At 42.1% G+C, this 26,621-nt stretch overlaps 2 protein-coding genes and 1 pseudogene across 13 annotated transcripts in view; 1 reads left to right on the forward strand and 2 right to left on the reverse strand.

The window, feature by feature from the left end:
* Positions 1-6,583, forward strand: part of LOC122681199 (ribonuclease P protein subunit p38) — a 68,529-nt gene extending 61,946 nt beyond the window's left edge. The window contains exons 1-3 of one of the 12 annotated variants that reach the window (XM_043882972.1): positions 310-544; positions 1,994-2,034; positions 5,629-6,583. In XM_043882972.1, the coding sequence (XP_043738907.1) occupies positions 5,653-6,498 (846 nt within the window). In that variant the 5' untranslated portion in view covers positions 310-544; positions 1,994-2,034; positions 5,629-5,652 and the 3' untranslated portion in view covers positions 6,499-6,583. Of the gene's footprint in view, positions 1-309; positions 1,167-1,993; positions 2,035-5,628 lie in introns of those variants that run through there. The other 11 variants (XM_043882961.1, XM_043882963.1, XM_043882965.1 and 8 more) reach the window with 11 other exon arrangements.
* Positions 6,584-8,482: 1,899 nt separating this feature from the next.
* The window catches only part of NMT2 (N-myristoyltransferase 2), a 57,028-nt gene continuing 38,889 nt past the window's right edge, over positions 8,483-26,621 (reverse strand). Inside the window, exons 9-12 of the mRNA XM_043882960.1 lie at positions 17,302-17,472; positions 12,576-12,743; positions 10,297-10,434; positions 8,483-9,949 (exon numbers count right to left, since the gene is read on the reverse strand). Of these exons, the coding sequence (XP_043738895.1) occupies positions 9,929-9,949; positions 10,297-10,434; positions 12,576-12,743; positions 17,302-17,472 (498 nt within the window). The 3' untranslated portion in view covers positions 8,483-9,928. The remainder of the gene's footprint in view (positions 9,950-10,296; positions 10,435-12,575; positions 12,744-17,301; positions 17,473-26,621) is intronic.
* LOC122682359 lies at positions 10,648-10,825 on the reverse strand (annotated as a pseudogene).

The following is a 26,621-nucleotide window of genomic DNA, read 5'->3' on the forward strand; positions in this document are numbered from 1 at the left end:
GTTTCCTCACCACCTCCCCATCTCCCCTTTATCTTTATTTATTTCCACATTGCCAGGGATTCGGCAGAGACGCGGTGAAGGGGGCACTGGTTTAGCGTCTCTTTGGCAAGCCGAAAACAGAAAAGCGAGAGGGGCTCAGACTACCAGGCGCTGAAAGGCAGAAATTGGGTTAGAAAGGAGCGGCGACTGGAGAGAGAATTAGCCTTTGGAGTCTAACGGGTACAGTGGTCCCCAGGACAGACAGCGGATAGCTGGCCGCCCGTTACCAGGCAACTGGAGATCTCGCGAGACACACCTTGCGCCTGCGCACTGCCGCTGGAGGGCCTTTCCCAGCGCCTCCACCCAGCTCCTAAACTCCTGAAACTGTCGCGACGCCCTGGGCAGACAGACTCTCCGGTTTGGGAGTGGTCGGATGCAAAAGAATGTAAAGTGTTTTCTGAGCGGTTCCATCCCCTGCCCCACCGCATTGGAAGGCAAAGGCCGGGCAAGGAGTGAGCTCTACGCACGCGCAGCGCGGCCACGTGGAGTCGGTGCCGGGGCAGACGTGAGTGGAGGGCTCTGCGCTGGGATGTGAGATCCGGCGGGGTCGCTCTGGTTGGGATCGAACCGGCGACTCGGCCAGGCGCGCGCAAAGTTGTCTAGGCCCCCAGTCCCTAGGGCTTCCCCGTCCCGGCGTGTTTTCCTGCGTCCCGGCCCGGGCTCAGGCTCTGCTCTGTTTGGAGTTGCGCGTCTTTTGGATACGAGAAGCAATCAGACAAAGCCCCACCCGGCCCTTCTGTTCTCCGCAGCCTGGAAGTGGAGGCCGACAAGAAAATAACTCCAGTCGTGTGTGCTGAGTAGTAGGTCGGCACTAGATAGACGGCAGACCAGAGAGAGATGACCTCGGGGATCGATTACCAGATCCGGAAACTGAGTCCTCCCTGCTTTACTCCCAGTTGATCACTAAGTCGGGCGGATTGTACCTCCTGTTTCAACTAGCATGTGTTTCCGTCCACCGGCAACTCTGGTGAAGGTCACTGTCATGTCTTCCCAGGACTATTCCGACTCCTCTTTGCTGCTTTCAGTCTTGGTAAAGATTCCTCCTGGCTCGAGTCCACCAAGGTCTTTGTATGCCGTCTTTGTAGCTGTGCTGTTCCTCTGCTTTGAACGTGACAGCCGCTCCCACTGTAAGGGTTGCAGGCGTCTTCACCATCTGGTCCTTCCCTTTCTCAGTATTTCTCTACTCTCACATCCATGCCCCAGCGACACTGACATTATTTCCTTTAATGCAGTTCCCTGGGATGCTCTTCCCGAATAGGTACTCCTTTTGGTGGGAATTCTTTAGATGTGGGTTAAAAGGTCACTTCCAGGGTGGTTCAGTGGCTGACACTCCTGTTCTCCCAACGCATGAGACCCCTGTTGGAATCCTGCTCAAAGAACTAGATCCTATATGCTGCAACTAAGACCCAGTGCAGCCAAATGAATAAATTTGTCACCTGCTCGAGGCCCTTCCTGACCCCCTCAACTTTGTCAGGCCTCAGGGCCCTGACCTTGAAGTGCATCACATGCTTTGCTGATGAGTCTATCTCATAGACATTAGGCCCAGTGAGTTCAGTAGCTGTTTTTAATTCATAATCTTTCTGTCTTGGTGCAGTGTGTATAACCCACAAATACTTGTTCAAGTAAGACAGGTGGTGGGGGTGCTGAGGGTGGGACTCATTTTCCAGGCAGAGGGAATGGGTATAAGGCCATGGAAGGCTGGACTGGTGGCCTTGGTAAATAGTAAGTGGTTCAGTGGTGGGGCATAAGGATAAAGGCTGATGGGGAGATGGGAACCCTTGTATGTCACCTTAGTAAGTTTCCACTTGATCTTTGGGGCAGTAGAAGCCTCCAGAGGCACCTCAGCAGGCCCTTCCTAATTTTCTCCTTCTCCAGCGCTGTTACTTGTTCCCATTTTGGTTCTGGATTATATCCCATGAGATTCTACTTATCTGGCTCTGGTCTCCCCCTCTAGATTCTGAAGACAGGAGGAGCTAATGCCCAGAGCTTCTAACTGTAAGTACCAACTTCCTGTTGTTTGGCGGGGGTGCGGGGGGGATTTTGGTCATGCAGCTTGTGGGATCTTAGTTCCCCAGCCAGGTATCAAACCTTTGCCCCCTGCAGTGAAAGCACAAAGTCTTAATCACTGGACTGCTGGGGATGTCCCTCCCTGTTGTTTGAATTCGGAGGCACGTGAACTGTAGCTTGTGTGAAGCGAAAGCTCTGGTAGATCACCGTATTTGCTCCATGGTCACTGAATTCCCTCTTCCTGACCACCTTCAACCTGGTGCCAGCCTCTGCCAGTCACGTCACTGGATTTGGATGAGCAGCCTCCAGCTTGCAGAGCTGGAGGGGAAGAGCCGACTCCGATGACTGGAATGCGCAGGGCTGCTCTGGAAGGAAGTTTAGGAGACAGACACCGAGTCACAGCAGTGGGCACCACTGACAGGAACAGTTCAGTTCAGTCGCTCAGTCGTGTCTGACTCTCTGCGACCCCATGGACTGCAGCACACCAGCCCTCCCTGTCCATTGCCAACGACCGGAGTTTACTCAAACTCGTGTCCATTGAGTCAGTGATGCCATCCAACCGTCTCATCCTCTGTCATCCCCTTCTCCTCCTGCCTTCAATCTTTCCCAGCATCAGGGTCTTTTCCAATGAGTCAGTGCTTTGCATCAGGTGGCCACAGTATTGGAGTTTCAGCTTCAACAAAGTCCTTCCAATGAATATTCAGGACTGATTTCCTTTAGGATGGACTGGTTGGATCTCCTTGCAGTTCAAGGGACTCTCAAGTCTTCTCCAACACCACAGTTCAAAAACATCAATTCTTCAGTGCTCAGCTTTCTTTATAGTCCACCTCTCACATCCATCCATGACTACTGGAAAAACCATAGCTTTGACTATACAGACCTTTGTCAGCAAAGTAATGTCTTTGCTTTTTAATATGCTGTCTAGGTTGGTCATAGTATTTCTTCCAAGGAGCAAGTGTCTTTTAATTTCATGGCTGCAGTCACCATCTGCAGTGATTTTGGAGACCAAAAAAATAGTCTGTCACTGTTTCCACCGTTTTCCCATCTATTTGCCATGAAGTGATGGAACCAGATGCCATGGGCTTAGTTTTCTTAATGTTGAGTTTTAAGCCAACTTTATCACTCTACTCTTTCACTTTCATCAAGAGGCTCTTTAGTTTTTCTTTGCTTTCTGCCATAAGGGTGGTGTCATCTGTATATCTGAGGTGATTGATATTTTTCCCAACAATCTTGATTCCAGCTTGTGCTTCATCCAGCCCGGCATTTCTCATGATGTACTCTGCATATAAGTTAAATAAGCAGGGTGACAATATACAGCCTTGACATACCCCTTTGCCTATTTGGAACCAATCTGTTGTTCCATGTCCAGTTCTAACTGTTGCTTCCTGAGCTGCATACTGATTTCTTAAGAGGCAGGTCAGGTGGTCTGGTATTCCCATCTCTTGAAGAATTTTCCAGAGTTTGTTGTGATCCACACAGTCAAAGGCTTTGGCATAGTCAATAAAGCAGAAGTAGATATTTTTCTGGAACTCTCTTGCTTTTTCGATGATCCAGTGGATGTGGCAATTTGATCTCTGGTTCCTCTGCCTTTTCTAAACCTAGCTTGAACATCTTGGAAGTTCATGGTTCACGTACTGACAGGAACAAGGTAGGAGCTTTCACTCCAGGGAGCTGAATTTTAGTTTTCTGTGAAGTGACATAGGAGGAACTTCAGAGGCCAGTAGAGGTCAGGAGACCCTGTCTCAGGGATGTAAGTGTGGAAAGGTACCCATCCTGCAGCAATGGTTCCCAATCCCAGTTCTGTATCAGAGTCACCTGGGCAACCTTTTGACAAGTAAAGGAGCCCTGCCATATTCTCAGGGATTTTGATTCAGCAGACCTAGGGAGAAGGCAGTGGCAACCCACCACAGTACTCTTGCCTGGAAAATCCAATGGACAGAGGAGACTGGCAGGCTGCCATCCATGGGGTCGCTAAGAGTCGGACATGACTGAGCAACTTCATTTTCACTTTTCACTTTCATGCATTGGAGAAGGAAATGGCAACCCACTCCAGTGTTCTTGCCTGGAGAATCCCAGAGACGGAGGAGCCTGGGTGGGCTGCCATCTATGGGGTCGCACAGAGTCGGACACGACTGAAGCGACTTAGCAGCAGCAGACCTAGGGTAAGGACCAACAATCTATATACTTTAAAAAGTCACAGCTTATTTTTGAGATGCATCCAGGATTGAAAGAGCACAGAATTTGGATTTAGGAAACCAGCTATGACTCTGGCAGGGTATTTAACCTGAGTCTGTTTCCTCCTCCACTCATGGAATTTTGTGAGAATCAAATATTTCTTGGAGAAAGTGCCTTACTTGTTCTGACATCCTTCTCAGCATTGGCAGCCAGGCTCTTAAGGTGTTTAGTGGAGGGGATATTCACCCTTAATCCTGCCTGGGCCACTTGGGGGTGGGGGGCATCTGTGGGATGAATGACCTGGCATGAGGAGAAATCTGGAATGAGAAAATTTGGTTTCCTGAAAACAGGGACAGTCCCAAACTCCAGACTTCTCCAGAGGTAGCTCATTTACCTTCTTTCAGTTTTGCAACGTGGGTGCCTATGGTTCCCAGGTGAGCCCAGGAAGTGAGGAAGAACACAGAAGAGAGGAGCATGCAGTTGCCTCTGGACAGGATTATCAGGACATGCTCCCGAGAACAGTGATCTGTAACATTTTGCCAGCAGTCATCCCTCTGTTTTGCCTTAACAGATTAGTATCTTTAAATTTCATTACCAAATTCCCATTATTTTCATCACACTGTCAGCCAGAGGAACAGCACAGCCTGCTCGGACTTATCAGAGGAAGGGGGAATCTGTGTATCTGTGTTTTAGGAAGGACAGACAAGGAACTTAGGGTCCAGGGAGAGGAGGAGGACTTACAAAAGGGCACAGAATGAATCATTCAGATTTTCAGTCATGTGCATATATTATGGTCCCAGTTCTTTAAAAATCACACCTGCTTAATGGCAGAGGCTTCCAGGGCCCTCAGAGATTCTGTGCTGAGGGCAGAGGGATTTGGGGACTCACAGAGGTGGTCATGGGAACTTGTTCAAGGCTGAACCCCAGTGCCCATGACTCCGAGTAGAGGTGCTCAGTGAGTATCTGCTGAATGGATAAATAGAAGCCTAAGTGGAAAGCAATTTAGAAAATGGTCAGAAATCTATCAGACTAATACCAGAGGTCCTGAAGAAGATAAATAATTACAATAAGTAGCAACATTGGAACATTTTCAATAAAGGAAACATAGAATTTCACTGTGATTACAGTAAGGCAAAATATTCATAAATTGCCTGTATATGAATGAAGACTAAGTCATAGAAAAAAATGGGGAAAATAAATGACTTAGAGAGATTAGGTGTATGGTCACATATATAATTATTTACATAAATATATATAATTATTTACGTACATATATATATATATATAAGTATATACATGTCTTATGTAAGTAGGCTTGCTCTAGCCTTTCAAAAATCAGAAAGAGCACAACCAAGATATCCTTAAGAGGCGCATGTCTGTTAACACGAATTTCCCTTTGCCGTTTTGCTCCCCTGTGAAGGATTTTTCAGTATGGCTGCAGCCCCACAAGCTCCAGGGCGGGGCTCCGTGCGGAAGACGAGACCTCCACCTGTGAAGACGTCACTGAACAACCCGTACAGCATCTGCTGGGGCGCCCTGGACAGGGAGGACATGCACTTCATACTGCACACCCTGGAGGACAGAATTCAGTCTCTCGGGCTTCAGAAGATTGAGGATAGGAAGAGAAAGAAAAAGCAGCCCCCTTTGAAACAACAAAGCGGAGACATGAGCAGCATAGACGTGGACACTGGTGAGGATCTGAAGAAAGAAAAGCCCAAAGGTGATGCCCCGGTGTCAGGGTGGACCCCAGCTGATGTCAGGAAGCAGCTTGCTATCGGCATCAACGAGGTCACCAGAGCGCTAGAGAGGAACGAGCTGCTCTTGGCCTTGGCGTGTAAGTCTGCCAAGCCAGCCATCGTGACCTCACACTTGGTGCAGCTGAGTGTCAGCAGAGGTGTCCCCGCCTGCCAGGTGCCCCGGCTCAGCGAGAGGCTCGCACCTGTCCTGGGCTTAAAATGCGTCCTGGCCTTGGGGTTCAAGAGGAACACTACTGCCTTTGGGGAGGAACTGAGGGCCATCCTCCCCAGAGTCCCCCGTCTGAATGTGGCATGGCTCCAGGACACACTCGAAGACCCCAGGGAGAACCTGCAGACAGAATCTTTGGAAAGCCAAGAAGAGATTCTGGACACTTCCTTTGAAGACCTCTCTAAACCCAAGAGAAAGCTCGCTGAGGGTCAGCAGGCTGTAGTGTTACAACCCCTGAAAATAAAGAAATTGATTCCAAACCCCAATAAGATAAGAAAACCACCCAAAAGTAAAAGAACTGCTTCAAAGTAATCTTGTATAAACCTGTCACTTGATACAGTTGTAAACGACACCTCATTAAGAAGCCTTGACATGAATAAAATGACTTTTACATATATTCTTGTGACTGTTTAGTGTCATTCCTTTCACATGTGTAAAATTTTCTGTCTGTGGAATACAGATATGCTGAAGCTTAGAAACACCAAGTGCAGAGATTATTCAGAAGTGTGAATATCAAAACAAAGCTTTATTGAAACGAAGGTCCAGGCTGGTATAAATTCACCTTTTAAAGGGCTGGTACAGCGCTTATGAGCAAGAACATCTGTATCCTGCAACACTGAACACCTTTCCATCCAAACTTGGAAAACCTGCCACACAAACACGGTTCCAGTTGAGGGGCGGATGTGGGGGCGGGGGGGGGGGGGGGGTGATGAGGCTAGACCGCAGACGTACCATCTGTGTTGGGGAGATACTAAATGCCAAGCAACACACTGTTCTCAGAAGTAATATGTTATTAATTTTTACTGTCAGTTTGTCTTTTTTGTAGGTATGGGCTTGGGAGAAAGGCTAAACATAGAAAATGCCAGGTAAGCTATTTTGACTAGAATTCACCACTTTATATGGTTAGCTTACTTCCTTGGAATTTTTTTATTATTTTCTCCCCTTGGAACTTTAACATGTATAAAAAGTATGATAGAAATAGGTGAAATGAGGCAGGAAGAGAATAAAAAAGTAAACGGAGGAGCCTGTATGCTCCGATGTGGGTCTGTCGTTGACAGGGTCATTTGTGTTAGTATGTGGAGCATAATTGATGCTCTGAGTGAAAGCATTGCTATTTATAGTGTTGTTTGGAAAAGGTATTTTCTGTAATTTACAGGGAAGGAATTGGGTTAAAGTTTTATTTTCAGCCTAAATTCTGGTTGATCTGTGGATTATGCCACCTGTTTCTTAAATTGACTGAATGTCATCCTGACCAAAAAGGTGGCGGGGGGTGGCGGGGCAAGGATACGTCATGGACTGGAGCGTTTCCACTGCTGACAAAGGACACGGGATAGTGTGGTTTTTTGAATCTATGACTCTATATATTACATTGAAATTTGGTTCTATAATAACAGCTATTTTATAAACATGAGCTGTTTTACTGATTTTCTATTTTAAAATGCTCATTGGCAACATGTTTACATTATAAAGAGATGGATGTGCTAGTCATTTATTAACTACTGAATTTAAAATGAGTAAAAGGATATGAACCCTATAACAACAACAACTATGTAAGTGAATAGAGTAACTGCCACAGTTCCATCATGAGGTGAGCCTGTACAAAATTTCTGAGGGGCAATCAAGTGATTTTTTGAAAACCTACTTCATATAAGGCTGCCATAAAAATGAGTGGGACATGATTCTCAACTGGAACCTCTTCTGCAGATTAAGTTAAAAATCTCATTTACTTAATTCTGGTGTTTCAGTGAATTGGTTCACTTTTGCTTCTGAAGCCATCCTGCTCCTGTTAGGAAAAAAAATGGTAGTGCAACTGGCTTTGAATCATCATATATGAGAGATCTAACCTTGGGCCTTCAAGGAGGAAAACAGCACTTGTCCTCAATTAGGGAGGACTTGGGGGCCCATGTGCACCCCCTAGTGGAGGTCCCAGGGCATATTCTTGCCTGGAGAATCCCATGGAGGGAGGATCCTGGTGGGCTACAGTCCATTGGGTCAGAAAGACTCAGCTAGGACTGAGCGACTTCACTTTCACTTTCTAGGGGGCCCACGTGCACCCCCTAGTGGAGGTCCCAGGGCATCACAGCTGTGAGCTGGCCTACTGGATGACCAGAAGCTTCAGAAATTTGCTTTCAGCTCCTTAGGGGAAATCAGGGGCGACAGAATTTGTTTCTGTAAGGGGCCAGGCTGTAAATGTGTTAGGCCTTTGGGTTCATAGTCTCTGTCAGAACAGTTCTTAACTCTGTATTTTGTAGAGTAAGGCAGCCACACACAGGCAACACAAATGAATGACCATGGCCATGTTCCCACAACACTTTATTTATGGATGCTGACATCTGAATTTCCTGTAAATTTTGTGTCACAAAATGTTATTTTTTTGTTTTTTTTCCTCAACCATTCAAAAAAATATAAACACCACTCTTAGCTCCTGGGCTGTACAGAAGGCGGCGATGGGCTGAGTTTAGTTCACGGGCCACAGGTTGCCAGCTCCTGCCTGGTATAGGGTATGATTGTTTCCTTTGACCACGTATAACATGAAGGAAGGCCATCCTGTTGTCTAAGGGAACTAGATGTTTATGGACCGAACGGCCGAGGCACTGGTACGTAAAGGCAGGAAGTATCTACTTTGTGGTATTTGAGCCGAGGCCAGTTGAGGTGGCCTCATCCAGCATCTTTCCCCCTTGGACTGTTGGCAGTATATATACGTATTTATGCACACTGAGAAGTTTTTCAAATCCTAGATAAAAACACCATCAGTAATAAAACTATGAGACTTATTTACAAATAAGACATCTTCCTAGGGCAGGACAGCTTTCATGGTAAGTTAGAGTCAGTGTAGAGGAATATGTGCAATTCTGCATAAGTAATAAAAAACATTCAAACTCTCAGTGTCCTGATGGCACTAATGAACTCCTCTGGGCATGTATTCTGACTTGCGGGCTTTGATTTCCTTTTCCTCACATATCCCGGCTGTTGCTGAGAAGAAACTAGAATCTGTGCAGGAGCAGAAGTCTGGTTTGGCAGGGGTGTACACTCTTCAGAGAGCACACTTCATGTCTGCCCCAAACCTTGCTTTGGAACCAATCCATCGTCCTGCTGGAGATCCAAGTACAATTTGTGTGTTTACTGATTTGGCAACTTGACTTCTTGAGAAATAAGAGAGTCCCAGGACATTTTTATCTTGCTCTTCACTTTAACACCCACTGTGTGTCACTGAGTTACAGAAGTGCTGGTTCCAATGAGATCGTGTACAGTGATGTAAGTAAACACTTTCCGAGTGGCTCCCTCATTCTGCTACGTGGATCCACAGACCATCACTTCATAAACAGAAAAGCAGCAGTGTATCTCCACACAGTGGCAAAGATTTTCTGACACAATTCTGTGACTTCTGTTCAGTTCATAGAAAAGGGGTCCCTTTTCTAGAGAGAGGAAGAAACACCTTCGTCTTCATCAAGAGACAGCCAGAAGGCTGAAAACCAGAGGAATGTGGTCTTTACCCTCTTTGCATCCCTCCTACAAATGGGTCAACAGTGGGAAAAAAGGATGGATGTTAATGTCAGCTAGAAATGTGTTCTACATGTGTGGTCACAAATGGATGCTTTTCCATCTCTTCTGTTACTGACACTTCGATGTCACTTAAGTTGTGCTTTTATTCTTCTTTGGAATGGCAGTTCCAGGAATCTTTAACTAGGGTATTAACAAATGATGATGTCAGAGTTCTAGAAATATCAACAGAAATATCCATCTACTGTAATACGAGTCCAACCTAAGGGGAGGGAAGAGATGGAATAGTAAACACAAGTGAGAAAGAAAAATCATAATGTAGTATAATAGATGTATATTTTTATTTTATTCTTTTATTTTTTTATTATTAAATTTTTTTTTGGCACGTGGGATCTTACTTCCCCGACCAAGGATTGAACCTCTGCCTTCTGCCGTGGAAGTGCGAAGCCTTAACCACTGGACTGCTAGGGAAGTCCCATAGATGTATATTTTTAAAAAACTACTAAAAACAAAAAGACTAAAAACCTCTCAACACTCTGATGAGAAGCAAGTATGAGGTTTTGCAGGTTAAGTTTATCAAGTTTACAAAGACTCATCAACTTCACTCACCTTTTCAGACTCTGTCCCTGGACACCTCCAGTTGTACAAGTAATACTGTAAATTGCCATCGCCTATGCCAAACTTGAGTTTTTCCAAGAATGTCTTATTTTCCATCAAATCTAGTGCATTGAATACATCAAATCCTTTCTGTCAATGTAAAAAATTTTTTAAAATGTTAAAGCATTAAAAGTTTAGAGTATTTTGTGTATGATGCATTTCAGTATAACATTTCATTCTCCTACTAGTAGCTTGAATTGAATATGCATTTATAATGAGGTTTAATGTCTGCAATATATACTATGCGTTAATAATTCAGGTCACAACTATCTTATTAAACTAGAAAGCCGTGAATATGATGGAATCAACAAGATTTTCCAGAAACGCTGAATCAAAAAATACAGTCTGATGGCTAATAGTGACAAAAAAATATTAAGGTTCAAGAAATGTTTTGCCCCAGTTTTTGGGAAAGGTTTTCAATGACCAATAATTGCGCCTTGGATAAACCTCATTGGCTACGATACTGCCACTGCGCAAAGCTTGCCCCAGTTTTTGAAGGAAACAGTTGTCTAGATGGCCCCATCACCAGAACTGTTACTGGCCTTTCTAAGTTCTGACTTACCTGAACCTACAGCCAAGAAACCAAACCTGTAAAGACTAGAAATTGTGTATTTGTCTTGGGCTAATACTGGGAAATAAATTTAGTTACATTTTAATACTAAAAACAGAATAAAAAAAGTACTAGTTAATACTATGCAAAATGTGACACAGATGAAGTACCTGCATTTCTATTTCTCAGGGGTTTTACTTTAAATAACTTATTACTAGCCTTTTTGGGAGGAGGTAGTTGAAAATGAGCTACAAGATCAAAGAATCAAAGGCAAATGCTGATTTTGGGGTCCACTTCTAATAGATTAAAAAAAAAAATGTTTCCAATGATCAAATACTAGAAGAATACAAGGAAAACACTTTTGATGTGTAGCTCCCGATTTCTCATAGGCAATATTTTCTCATTCAGTACTTATATCCAAATATTTACATCTGCTGATTTCTGTTACCTTTGAAAAGAAAATGTTTTATTTGTAGCAAGAATTTAACAATCATCCTAACTACTATACTGAGGAAGTAAAAAATAATGCAAATCCATTAAGGCACATTTTGAATTTAACTCTTTTTGTTTTAAATCCTCTTAATAATTTTATTAATTAAATTTCTTAATTTTAAAATTCACAGACTATTTAGTTGAATAAAAAAACTTGCTACTGCCAGTTAGTCACTGTACCACAACACTCACATTTTCCCCATACAGGCAGATCTCATTTTATTGTGTTTCACAGATTCCGTGTTTTTTACAAATTGATGGTCTGTGACCACCCCGCACTGAGAAAGTCTATCAGGGCCATTTTTCCAACTGAATCTGCTCACTTCATGTCTCTGTTCCATTCTGGTAATTACTGTTAATACTTCAAACTCTTTCATTATTATTATAGTTGTTACAGTGATCTGTGATCTCTGATGTTAAGAATATAACTCACTGAAGGCTCAGATGATGGATAGCATTTTTTTTCGGGAACAAAATACTTAAAATCAAGATCTCTAAGTTATTTAGTTATTACTGCATACTTAACAGACCACACTATTGTGTGAAGATAACTTCTGAATTGTTTTTTTATATGCACTAGGACACCAAAAATTCATGTGGCTCACTTTATCACAATACTTGCTTTATTGAAGTGATCCGGAACCGTCTGGAACTGAACCCACAATATCTCCAAGGTATATGCCTGTATATAGGGATCATGTAATTTCCTTATATTCCTTATATTATGAATTTTATGTTTTTTACTTTTTTTAAAGATTTTTTTATATGGACCACCTTTTAAAAGTCTTTATTGAATTTGTTAAAATATTGCTTCAGTTTTATGTTTTGGTTTTTTGGCCACAAGGCATGGGGGATCTTAGCTCCCCGACCAGGGATCAAACCTGCATCCTCTGCTCTAGAAAACGAAGTCTTAATCACAGGACCACCAGGAAAGTCCCATGTACTTTTATATAAGGGTTAAAAGTTTCTGATTTGTACAAAATGTCTTTTTGGTTAAGTTACAATAGAGCTGATGATGAAAACAGTCTACTAAAGTTTTTTAAAGAAACCTCTTATCAAAATAGTTCTTTTGACTGATGGTCAACAGTGAAATATCTCAAATGAATTCCCCCGTGGGGAAGAAAATACAAGATATTTATATACACATCTGGAGACGCACACACAGGACAGCCAGGAGTGAGTCACCTACCAGCTTGGCGATGATGAGCGCGTCGCTCATGAGGTCCAGCAGGGGTGTCTCCGTGTGGATGTTGTAGAAGGAGTAGGCAGCTTTGAGGCTCTTGTGAGCCGGGTGGTGCATGACTGTGGAGGGGAGTGTGTAGAAGCTCAGGAAGTCAGTTAGTTTACCACTGGAGTTCTAAAGAACAAAGGTAACGTCAAATAAACATCTCCTCAAACAAGTGTCATCCAGGCACTTAAGCTCACTTCATAATCTCTGACTTGCACCATAGCTTTCCACCAGAATGGAGAGCAACTGCCCCTGCTCCATCCTCCAGGTCTGACACGGGGCCCGTACTGCGTGCCAGGCAGCGGCCAGGGAAGGGCGTGGGGCTGTGCTTCAGCCTAAGTGCTCGCTGGTGCCTGGCAGCAAGTTCTTAAGAAGGAATGCTTCTCTCTGATTGACTACAGACTTATAGGGACAGTGATAAAAGTCAATTCATTGTTTTTGCAGGAATAAGAGCATTAAGGATCAGGATGCTACCTTTTCCAACTCAAGGATACTGTGTGACATCTAACATCTTCTTTGCACAAAGCAAGAATTTTATCAGCTTAAAGTGAAGCGGGATAGAGTTTGGGAGTTTTTTTTTTTAGAAGCTTGTAAAAGGCATTGGTTCTGCACCAAAGTATACGTATATGAATGACTGAGAAAATCTGAAGCTATCAGATATCAAAAGGGATGCAAAAAAGATGGTGTTTGTTCACCATCACTGGTACACCCTTCAATACAAGAAATTAGTCAATACTGTTTGGGTTGTTTCAGTTAGCTGTGGTAACTAGGTATGTATGTGGTAACTAGGAAAGTCTGCGTAGAATTCAAGCTATATTTGAATGATAGAGCTGCAGAGGCTAGACCACATATGTCATTGCTAGCATTTGTTTTAGCAGAAATTTCCAGAGGGATGGATTTATTTGCTTTTTGAGTGCTTCTGATTCATTAATCCTTTTTTTCAGACATTAAAAATTAAAGATGTTAAGCTAAACTGATTCTTTACTGTGCTGTATTAGCAGCTCAAGTATTAGAGATGACTTAAAGGCCTAGATTTTCTGCTTTGTTAAGGATTTTAAAATACCATAGCAGAAATTAGAGGAAAAAAAATCACTGAATGGGCTCAGTAGCAGAGTGGAGATGACATGATAGAATCACTGAACTTGAAGAATCCAGCAGAATTTACCCAATCTGAAACAAGAGAGGGAAAACAGACTGAAAAAAAAACTAAGCCTCAGGGATCTGTGAGGCAGCAATAAAAGATTCACCGTTCATATCACTGGAGACCCAGAAGGAAAGAAGAAAATGCGGGGCTGAAAGAGACAATAACTGAAAACTTCCCAGAGTTGGCAGAGATTTAAGAAGGTTCAAGAAGCCAAGTGAACTCTAAGAGGATGAGCCAAAAGAAATCCACATCATCATAAAATTTCCCAAAGTTAAAGACAGAGATCTTAAAAGTAGCCACAGAAAAACAACTCATTACCTACAGGGAAATACTAATTCAAATGACAATAGGCTGCTCACCTGAAACCACAGAGGCCAGAAGCAAGTGGCTCAAGAGCTGAATGAAAAGAACGATCAATTGTGAATTCTGTATCTGGTAAAGCTTCTTTCAGGAAAGAAGGGCAAATAAAGACATTCTCAGACAAATGAAAACTAGAAGAATTCGTTGCCAGCAGACATACCTTTAACAGTGGCCAAAGAACATCCTTCAAATAGAGAGGAAATCTCAAGATACTCAAGATGGTGATATTTTGAGACAGTAAAGAGACCTAAATGGAAGTAAAATCACTTGAAGTGGTACAATGTGGATACCAGAGGACTGATAATTTATATCTATATACTATAATACTCAAATGCTTGCTTGCTTGTGTTCAAGCACAAGCACTCTTTTTGACCCCATAAATGTGGCCCACCAGGCTCCTCTGTGGAATTTTCCAGGCAGGAATACTAGAGTGAAGTCACTCAGTCATGTCCAACTCTTTGGGACCCCATGGACTGTAGCCTACCAGGCTCCTCTGTCCATGGAATTTTCCAGGCAAGAGTACTGGAGTGGGTTGCCATTTCCTTCTCCAGGGGATCTCCCCAATACAGGGATCTAACCCACATCTCTTGTGTCTCCTGCATTGGCAGGTGAATTTTTTTTTTTTTACCACTGCACCACCTGGGAAGTTCCATACTCAGATAAGGCCTATACAAATATACTCAAATGCACTATAAATAAATCAAGACAGATCCAAAAATGGTGGATAGGCAGGCAAGGAAAAGGAGAGGGACAAGAGCCAGAAGAAACAAACAGAAAATATTTTATAATATGGAAGACTTAAGCTCTAATATATCAATTATCATCAGATGTAAATAGTCAGAACACACCAATCAGAAGAAATTCTGCAGAGTACATAAGGAAACGTGGCCCAAGTATCACTTCACATTCAGTGACACAGATGGGCTGAAAGTAAAAGGACTGAAACAGATATATCATGCAAACGTGAATTTGAAAAAAGTAGGAGTGGCTATACAGGCACACCTTGGAAATATTGCATGTTTGGTTCCAGACCCCCTCGATAAAGCAAATATTGCAATAAAGTGAGTCACGTGAATTTTTTTCTTTTCCCAGTTTATATGCAAGTTCTTTTTGCACTATACTGTAGTCTATTAGTGTGCAACAGCATTAAGTCTAGAAAACAATATACATACCTTAATTTTAAAATACTTAAAAAAAATACTTTATTGCTATAAAATGCTAAAAAATGCTTTATTGCTATAAAATGCTAATCATCATTTGAACTTCAAAGCAGTAACATCAAAGATCACCATAATACATATGATCATAAAGAAAAAATTTGAAATATTGCAAGAATTACCAAAATTATTGAGAGACAAAGTCAGCAAATGCTGTTGGAAAAAATGGCACCAACAGGGTTACCATAAACTGTTAATTTGTTAAAAATGCACTATCTGACTAGTATAATAAAACAATGGGTGATAAGATGAGGTCTGCCTGTATTAGCAGACAATGAGAAAGAATTTTCTAAGGTTAGATGGGTTCAACTGGAGAATTCTAGCAAACATTTAAGGAATGAACACCAGTTCTATATAGTTTCTTCTAGAAAATAGAAGAGGAGGTCACACTTCCCAACTCCTCTTATGAGGTCAGTGGTTTCCTGATACAGAAACCAAACAAAGACAGTAAAAAAAAGAAACTGCAGATCAGTATCTCTCATGAACTCAGGAAATACTCAATGAAATATTAGCACTCCAAATCCAATAATGTACAAAAAGAATTATACACAATAACCAAGAGGGTAATTTTCCTATGTGAGGTGGTCAAACATTTGAAAATAAGTAAATGAATATACCATATCAACAGACTAAAGAAGAAAAACCATATGATTATATCAACTGAAGCAGAAAAGGCACTGGACAAAATCCAACATCCATTTATGATGAGAACTCTCAGCAAGTTGGAAATTTTCTCACATTGATAAGGAGCATCCATGAAAAACTGACTGCTAATATCATGGGGTAAGAGTCATGGGGTAAGACCAAATGCTCTTCCCCTAATATCAGGAACAAGGCAAAGATGCCAACCTTCACCACTCTTATGTAATGAAGTACCAAAAGATCTAGCCCCTGCAATAGGCAAGAGAAAGAAAGAAAATGCATACAGATGGGAAGGGAAGAAGTAAAACTGATTCTATTTGTAGATGACACAATTATCCATGTAAAAACCCCAAGAAATCTCCAAATAAACTCCTGGAACTACTATGTGATTTCAGCAAGGTTGCAGGATACAGGAGCATCACAGAAAAACCAATTACATTTCTACATACTAACAAGGAACATGTGAAAAACGGAACTTTAATGTGTAGGATCTGGATGCTGAAAATTAAAGACTGCTGATAAAATAAAATTTAAAAGACCTAAATAAACGGAGACATATCATGTTCATGGATTGGAAGACATGTTAATTCTCCCTAAATTAATGTAATCCTGCTGAATATCATGTAATTATTGTAACAATCCTGGAAAGGTCTTTCATAAATTAAGACAAACTTATTCTTAAAATTTATATGCAAAAGCAAGGAATTACATTAGCTAAAACAATCTTGACAAAGAAAAATGAAATGGGAAGAATCACTCTACCTGATAACAAGGCTTACTATAGAGCTACAGATTAATTAAGACAGTGTGATATTGGTAGGGGAATAGACAGAGATCAACAGAACAGAATGGAGAACGCAGAAACAGACCACAGTACAAAGTATTAGTATTCAGCCTATAAAAAACTTTAACAAATCAAGAAGACAAGGTTGAATGAAGTGATTGAATTATGCCATCTTGAACAAAGGCAGTCCAATTCCAACCAGTTTTGCAAAGCAAAACAGTATTAAATTTTGCGACACATTCATCTCTAATGAGGTCATCCAAACTGGCCTTTTCAAAACAGAGAAACAATTAATCACACAGGCAACACCAGAGCAGTATCCTGATTTCCCATTATTAAATACTAAAAGTGTGCCCTTGTGCCAGGAATGGAAACTGTAAGAACAGCTTGTTCTAAGAGAGTGAGCAGAAACCTGCTATAGAAGCAGTGAGTCATGGACAGAGAGGAAGGAGATGGGTACTCTAGGATCCTTCTGGAAAATGGACTCAATCGCATAGTATTTGCATACTTTTCTGTACTGTCTTATCACCTTATCTTTACCTCCACTACAAAAGTGTCAATGATGTGCTCTTGAGGGAGGAACCAGTGGGCTACTTCCTCTTCATCCATCACCGGGGCTAGATGAAACTGCTTCAGGTATGTGTTGGTTAGTTCTTGAACAGCTTTGATATCTCTTGGTTCCATTGGCCTCAAGCCTGAAGTTTTTGTAACCTGTTGGGGTGAACACGAAACCAATGGGGAGGTTTAAATAAGAGGACTAAACAAACTTGGAGCCAGTGTGGTCCCCAAACCAACATTATCAGCATCCCAGGGCAGCTTGTTAGAAATGCAGAATCCTGGGCCTGCCCCAGATCTGCCAGGGCAGAATGAGCAATTTCACAAAATCCTCTGGTGATTTGTATACACACAAAGCTTGAGATGTATTAGTTTAGTACATAAGCTACACAATGTGTTCTATCCTATCTTTGTGTACCAGGTCTTTGGTTAGTATTGCCTATGACCCAAACAAAACCAATGGGAACACTACAAATCCACCCATATACCCACGCCAAGAAATTAAACAGCTCTGAGATCTAACGCCTGATGATCTGAGGTGAAGCTGATGTAGTAATAATAGAAATAAACTGCACAATAAATATAATGTACTCGAATCATCCTGAAACCACCTGCCCCCTACCCCTGTCTGTGGAAAAATTATCTTCCATGAAACTAGTCCCTAGGAACAAAAAGCTGGGGCCTGCCAGCCTGCATAACAGGGCAGAACAATCCCAGCGTGTGTTCTGGAGTAGCACGCTCTAAAGACTGCCATGTCTGACATTTTGAAAACACAATTGGGAATGGCTGAGAAACTCATCTTGTCCAATAGCCCATGAGTAAGATGTAGCTATTTTGTTCTCATGAGCAACAAAAATGAAAGAAAAGTCAATCATATCAGTCAATATGGGAAGGCAAGCATTTTAGTTACCAAGAACGAATGGCTAGTTGCCAAGTACTGGCCCTAGTGTCTCATGCCATCTTTTGATTAAAAGGTGATCATAATACTCATCTGAATCCTTCATCTCATAAGTCACAGTTTTTACATAAAGCCATAGGGTTGGATGGCATCATCGACTCAACGGACATAAGTTTGAACAAACTCTGGGAGATCGTGAAGGACAGGGAAGCCTGGCGACGTGCTGCAGTCCACGGGGTTGCAAAGAGTCAGACACAACTGAGTGACTGAACAAAAACAACAAATAGGAATGACAAACCCTCAAAGGTCGGGACACGGCCCCATCTGGATTTATTTGTTCAAGTACTTATCCTTAAAAGAGCTTAAGACGTCAACTATAAGAAGAGTCCAGATACCAGGACACTTGACACCAGAAGTGAGAAAACTCACTACATCCCTTGTCTGTACAAAGACAAAACTCTTAATACTCACAAATGAGTTTGAGCAAGCTCCGGGAGTTGGTAATGGACAGGTAAGCCTGGCATTGTGCAGTCCATGGGGTTGCAAACAGTCGGATACGACTGAGTGACTGAACTGAACTACAAAAACAAGTTCAGTTCTTCTAGTTAACTTGATACTTTTTTTTCCTTGAAGAAATACTGGATAAATTTTTAAGTGGCAAATAACTTGTATATAAATACTCCTATTCTACCTAATCTGTCCTAAATTATTTCTGAGCACTTTTAAATTAGAAACTGCCTCTAAGATTAGATCATCACAATTCCTGCATGCCCCCAGAGTGGTGGTTACAGAAGACCAAGGTGGAAAATGGGTTTTCATCTTGAATGCCAATGGATGTCAGTAGTCCTGTTGAGGTTACTATGGTTCTGTGACAAGGAATGCTGGTCAATTACTGATTCATGTTGGGAAGAGAAGGGAGAGATGTTCTTTGTATTTACAGACCCAACAGTCCTTAGCTAAGTATTTACTATGTGCTACTCAGTTATGATTTACAGAATTCTATAAAGACACCATAATGAACCTAAAATAGTTTAATACTCTAAATTAAAAGAATTTAAGTCCTTAACATTTAACAGAACACTCAGACTTCCAGCATTTCTGTGGATCTCAAAGCCAAAGAGGGGCTTCCCAGGTAGCTAGTGGTAAAGAATCCACCTGTCAATGCAGGAGACATGGATTTGATCCCTGGGTTGGGAAGATCCCCTGGAGAAGGAAATGGCAACCCATTCCAGTATTCTTGACTGGGAAATCCCATGGACAGAGGAGCCTGGTGGGGTATAGTCCATGGGGTCACAAAAGATTTGGACACGACTTAGCAACTAAACAACAACAAAGCTAAAGGACCTGAAATCTCCAGGTCCCAGCTTCCATCTAAGGCTTCAGTTCAGTTCAGTCACTCAGTCGTGTCTGACTCTTTGCGACCCCATGAATTGCACCACGCCAGGCCTCCCTGTCCATCACCAACTCCCGGAGTTTACCCAAACTCATGTCTATCAAGTTGGTGATGCCATCCAACCATCTCATCCTCCGTTGTCCCCTTCTCCTCCTGCCCCCAATCCCTCCCAGCATCAGGGTCTTTTCCAATGAGTCAACTCTTTGCATGAGGTGGCCAAAGTATTGCAGTTTCAGCTTCAGCATCAGTCCTTCCCAATGAACACCCAGGACTGGTCTCCTTAGGATGGACTGGTTGGATCTCCTTGCAGTCCAAGGGACTCTCAAGAGTCTTCTCCAACACCACAGTTCAAAAGCATCAATTCTTTGGCACTCAGCTTTCTTCACAGTACAACTCTCACATCCATACATGACCACTGGAAAAACCATAGCCTTGACTAGATGGACCTTTGTTGGCAAAGTAATGTCTCTGCTTTTTAATATGCTATCTAGGTTGGTCATAACTTTCCTTCCAAGGAGTAAGCGTCTTTTAATTTCATGGCTGCAATCACCATCTGCAGTGATTTTGGAGCCCCCAAAAATAAAGTCAGTCCCTGTGTCCACTGTCTCCCCATCTTATTTCCCATGAAGTGATGGGACCAGATGCCATGATCTTAGTTTTCTGAATGTTGAGCTTTAAGCCAACTTTTTCACTCTCCTGTTTCACTTTCATCAAGAGGCTCTTTAGTTCCTCTTCACTTTCTGCCATAAGGGTGGTGTCATCTGTATATCTGAGGTGATTGATATTTCTCCCGGGAATCTTGATTCCAGCTTGTGCTTCTTCCAGCCCAGCGTTTCTCATGATGTCCTCTGCATATAAGTTAAATAAGCAGGGTGACAATATACAGCCTTGACGTACTCCTTTTCCTACTTGGAACCAGTCTGTTGTTCCATGACCAGTTCTAACTGTTGCTTCCTGACCTGTATATAGGTTTCTCAAGAGGCAGGTCAGGTGGTCTGGTATTCCCATCTCTTTCAGAATTTTCCACAGTTCATAATGGCCTGAATAGGTGTTGAATGAATGAATGAATGCACAAATTCTTAGGTTTTTAGCACAATCATTTACTCAATAAGGTGAGGTGAAGGCTGCAGACATGGAAAAAAGTCACTGTCAGCTCTGAAGAGATGGCATTTCTATGGCCTAGCATTCAGGTGCAAGCCAGGCATGAAACCAGTATTTTCCTTTTGTTTTTGTAAGCCAATTTTAGTTATTTAGAGCATTTCTACACTGCAATTTGTGGGAAGAGGGAAACCTATGTGATTGCTAAATGGTGTTAAATGAGATAAATATACATTTTGAAATGCTGGTAGAAGACCAAAACCATACTGCATGTATACTGCAGTCATTTGAAAAGGTTATTTTCTGCTATGAGGATGACCTTGATAAATTTCAAATAGCCTTTCTCAACATTAGACTGTTTTTGCATTTGTTACTGATTCAATAACAATCAATGATATCAGGACTTCCCTTGTGGTCCAGTGGTTAAGACTCTGTGCTTCCACTGCATGGGGCACAGGTTTGATCCTTGGTTGGGGAACTAAGATCCTGCATGCCACAGCTCAAAATAAATGAAATGAAATAAAATAAAATGAGCTTCAGAGAATGAGATTATCTCATGATAGTAACAGGATACATCCTCTCTGTTCATAAAGAGCATTCAGAAATGAGGAATAAAGCTTGCCAACTCCTTTTTGGAGCAAAATATGCTTTTGCAGCACAATTCTTATTCATTGAACATTCATATCGTGAAATCACTAAATCAAAATCTTTTTTTTTGTCTGGTAGACATCCTTAAAGCTGCAGTTCTCAAAGATTTTGGTCTGGAACTTTGTTATGGTCTTAAAAATTATTTAATACTCCCAAAGAGTTTTGTTTACATGGGTTATCAGTTCAGTTCAGTTCAGTCACTCAGTCGTGTCTGACTCTTTGCGACCCCATGACCTGCAGCACGCCAGGCCTCCCTGTCCATCACCAACTCCCGGAGTTTACCCAAACTCATATCTATCAAGTTGGTGATGCCATCCAACCATCTCATCCTCCGTTGTCCCCTTCTCCTCCTGCCCCCAATCCCTCCCAGCATCAGGGTCTTTTCCAATGAGTCAACTCTTTGCATGAGGTGGCCAAAGTATTGCAGTTTCAGCTTCAACATCAGTCCTTCCCAATGAACACCCAGGACTGATCTCCTTTAGGATGGACTGGTTGGATCTCCTTGCAGTCCAAGGGACTCTCAAGAGTCTTCTCCAACACCACAGTTCAAAAGCATCAATTCTTTGGCGCTCAGCTTTCTTCACAGTACAACTCTCACATCCATACATGACCACTGGAAAAACCATAGCCTTGACTAGATGGACCTTTGTTGGCAAAGTAATGTCTCTGCTTTTTAATATGCTATCTAGGTTGGTCATAACTTTCCTTCCAAGGAGCAAGCGTCTTTTAATTTCATGGCTGCAATCACCATCTGCAGTGATTTTGGAGTCCAGAAAAATAAAGTCAGCCCCTGTGTCCACTGTCTCCCCATCTATTAGCCAAGAACTGATGGGACCAGGTGTCATGATCTTAGTTTTCTGAATGTTGAGTTTTAAGCCAACTTTTTCACTCTCCTCTTTCACTTTAATCAAGAGGCTCTTTAGTTCTTCTTCACTTTCTGCCATAAGGGTGGTGTCATCTGCATATCTGATACATGGATTATATTTATCTGTATTTATTGTATTAGAAATTAAATTCGAAATTTTAAAGCCAAAGAATATATAAGCTCACATTCCATTTAACCTCTGGAAGACTGCACAGTACACTTGTAAGATAATGAAAGATACAAATTATTTTTGTATTATTCTAAAAAACTGACTTCACAGGCACCCCCAAAGTGTTCTGGGAAGTTCCCGGGGTCTCTGGACCACGCTTTGAGAACTGCTACCTCAGTCTCTGAAGGTCAGGAAAATGGGTAATAGAATTTAGATAAGGAGGACTTAGTGAAACAGTTATTTTGGCAAATGCGCAGTGAGAAAGTATATAAACTTGGCAGTTTTCAAGCACTTCAAACAAGTTTTTACAGGAGCTAAGGTAAAGCAGAAGGCAACATCAGACTACATCCAATTATGAAACATAAAAGGTCCTAGAAACAGGGGAAGAATATATGCTTTTGCTGATCAACAATGGCTTATGTATCTCAGAACCTAAGTTTGTTTCTTTCTAACATCATAAAGTCACATCCTCTCCAGGAAATCTACTGAAGCATGACACAAATTTTAATACATAAAATTATATTCTAGGGGGTTCCCTGGTGGCCTAGTGGTTAGGATTCTGGGCTTTCACTGCTGTGGCCTGTGTTTAATCCCTGATCAGGGAACTGAGATACTGCAAACTGCATAGTGTGGCCAAAAAAAATAATTCTATTTTATATAATAACTGTTGTTTTCACGAAGAGGTGGAAGGAAATGTCATGCCTCGGTAAAAGTTTAAGCTTTGGCATAATCTGAAAGAGTCAGATGGCAATGTTTTCTGAGATTTCAATAAAAAGCAAAAAAAAAAAATTCCAGTAACTTAACTGAGAAAACCTTAAATTTCATAAGCAAACTCTATTTCTGAATCAGAGCTACTTTACCATGATCGAACTAATATGCATTACCCATCAGACTCTCCATACACTGAAATCTGCATAAAATTTGCTTTTAAGTATATAAGGAAATCAAGCTCAGAGCCCTATTAAAAAACAGAAGCAGTGCTGTTCTCCATCAAGCTATGTGGTGTAACTGATTTGGAGCCAAGATTCCAGAGTAGAGATGTAAGCCTTGATTATGGATTTTTTTTTTATTTAAGAAGGAGCAGTAGGACATTACACACTAAAGAAACAAAAAAACCTACAGTTACTAAACCAAGAATAGCTGTGTTTTAGCATGGCTTCATATGCGTACACATCTTGCAATACAACGTAAAGATGCTGGGAGAGTAACCTGACTCCTGCTTTTTATCTACTTCAAATTTCTTTACCTTGGGACTTCCCTGGCGGTCTGGTGGTTAATACTCTGAGCTTCCAATGCCCCTAGAGGGTGCAGGTTTCATCCCTGATCTGGGAGCTAAAATCCCACATGCCTTGTGGTCAAAAAATAAAACAGTAAAAAAAACAAAACAAAACCAATATTGTAACAAATTTAATAAAAGACCAAAAAAATGGCCCACATTAAAAAAAAAAAAAATCCTTCACCTTGAAAAGCACTGACCAAAAAAAAAAAAAAAAAAAGTGCAACATTGTTTGGAAATTCTCAACACCAAATTAAAAACAAACTGACATTCACTGTAAAGCAACTATACTCCAATTAAAAAAAAAAAACAAAAAACAAAAAACCAACATTGAAAGGGCAGGAAACTGTTCCTCTCGGGAAAATCTTAGTCTCGTTGGTAATGGTAGCTAATGACATGAGCTGGTAGGGATGGTTCTGTCCTGACTGAAAGACTCTGAGCAAATCAATCTGTGTCTCAACATTCTCTTCTGTGACTGGGAACAATGACCTGCCCCCTCTGATCGTGTGAATAATAAATGAGTTTTTACAGATATTAACTGTTTGGCATAATGTTGGCCATAATCAATATTAACATGTATAGTCTATGATCAACACGTAAAGCTGGCACGGTGAGCTGAAATGGTTACAACAAATGAGAAAATGAGGCTGAACAAAAAAGTTGTGTTCAGTAAGGCTTATCTCTACACTTCATAATACAAAATGTTCTCAAACGATGTGACTGTCTGGTCCTGGGAGAGAAGGAGGTGGTCTGGCTGTTGCTGCCTCATCCAGCTTCTAAGCCAGGAGCCCAACACCAAGGTTGCTGCTGGTGGCACCTTCCAATTTTTCAATGTCTCTACTTGCATCTCTTCTACCTTCTCTCTCTCTTTTTTAATTAATTTACTCTTTAGTTTTCTTTCCTTCCCTATGACTTAAAAAGAGTGAAGGAGGCTAGAACAAGCCAGTAAGAGCTGTTTGGAGAACCTTCACAAGCCTCAGACTTTGCATCTGTACAATGGGGTAATACCACCAAATTCAGAAGGTGGTTGGGAGAATATGCTAATATACGTGACAGCACTTTCTCAGCTTGGACTTATCGTGGAAGAAAAAAGGCAGTCACCATAGCACCATGGCTGGAAGAGGCATGCTCTTCTGTAACCAAGTTAACTGCAACCAAATTGCCAGAGTCTGCTTTCACCACCATTGTCCGACCAGCAATTTATCACCAACTTTTCAAAACTTGGTTACCTGTGAGTTGATGGATGCTTATGCAAGAATACAGAGGCCAATGGACAAAGTCAAGTCAAAAATAACTTTCAGCACCTCGAACTCTAATCATCCCAGATAAACCAATGACAGCTACTGAATTTCCTTATGCGTTATTCCACTTCAGGTGACTATACAGACAAGGAAGTGCTTTCCTTACACACAAGTTAAACAGAGTTAGGTTCAAGAAACTGAAATCAGGGGAGACCAAGGTAGAATAGCATTCGCCCCTAGTGGGAAAAGGAGGCTTGCTTCAAGTTCTTATTTTAACTCGTAGATAGCAAAGCATCTGACACTGGGCCAGGAGGACGCTGAGCATCAGCTGTGTCTTGTCTCAGCCGTGCACTATGCCCCTCCAGTGCCCTTTTTTCTCACAGCCATTTGTGCCCCTATGGGACCCCACCGTTCTGTGTCTCTGGGACTTAGCCATCAGCAGGAATTACTTCTAGTTGATCAGTAAATCCTGATGGTCATAACGATGGTGTGACCCCTCAGGGCATTTTCCAGAGTCTCCATATACTTAGCTTCATGTCTGTCACCCCAGCTTGAGGGGCCCTGGTCCTCCTTTCCCAGGACATGTGGACCCTCCCTCGTTATGTCACCTGCACTTTTTATTTCCCTCTATGTTCCTCCCTCTGTCCTTGGCCTCACAGACAGGCAGTGAGTTCACGAGTTTAAGCCCCACTGTCTGTAACTGTAGCTTAGACAGAAGGGAGACCGTGCCTTCTGGTCCCTCTGCCACATGTGAAGCCCCGGAACACCTGGTTTCCTTCATCTCCACGTCTCCTTATGAAATTTTGCCTAAGTCAGAAATTCGTTGATTCTGTCAATGAAACAAAGACTTCAATCTGTGCAGCCACTGATCACATGTATCTGGTAAACATACAAGTGGTCCAAGGCAAAAGGAGCTGGAGTTGGCCACACCCTCCATAGAGGAAGTCCCTCCTCGCCTTGTTTAGAGGAACATGGCTACACTCTATGTGAATCCCTCAGTTGAGCTTGAAGTACCTACTACAACCCAAAACAAAGAACAGCTCAGATGAAATCAAAACTTCACACTACAGATCCCATCTGTGGCGGAAAGATTCCAAGATGGCCCCAGTGATGCCTGCCCACCTTCACTGGAGTTCACACCCACACCATCCACTTATCTTGAGTGTGGGTGGGACCAATGACATATGGCAGCAGTGATTTCATTTGTGAATTGACTACACAGGGTTCTAATTTCCATCTTGCTAGCAGATGCTCTCTGTAGACTCTCCTCATCGGCTTTGATGAAATAAGCTGCCGTATATCGTGATCTGCCCTTCAGAGAACCCCCACCGACAAGGAGCTGAAGCAGCCTCAGGCCGACAGCCAGCAAGGAACGGAGGACCCCAGTCCAGCTGCCCACCAGGAACTCAAGGCTTCCAACAGCCACATGAGCTTGAAAGCGGATCCATCCTTAGTCAAGTTTTCAGACGAGACCCTGACCCTGGCTGATGCCTTGATGACAGCTTCACAAGAAACCCTGAAGCAAAGACCTCAGCTAAGCTGTGCCTTGATTCCTGACCCACAGAACCCAAGAGATAGCACATGTGTTGGTTTTAGCGTCTACTTTTGTGGTAGTTTGTTATGGAGTGACAGAGAACTCATTTACCATCTAAGCCCCAAATAAAAGCCAAAACTGATAAGCACATTTAAATTTTCCCTTATTAAGGGACAACTTTTC

Source organism: Cervus elaphus, chromosome 23 (assembly GCF_910594005.1).
Source record: "Cervus elaphus chromosome 23, mCerEla1.1, whole genome shotgun sequence".
Classification (NCBI taxonomy): Eukaryota; Metazoa; Chordata; class Mammalia; order Artiodactyla; family Cervidae; genus Cervus; species Cervus elaphus.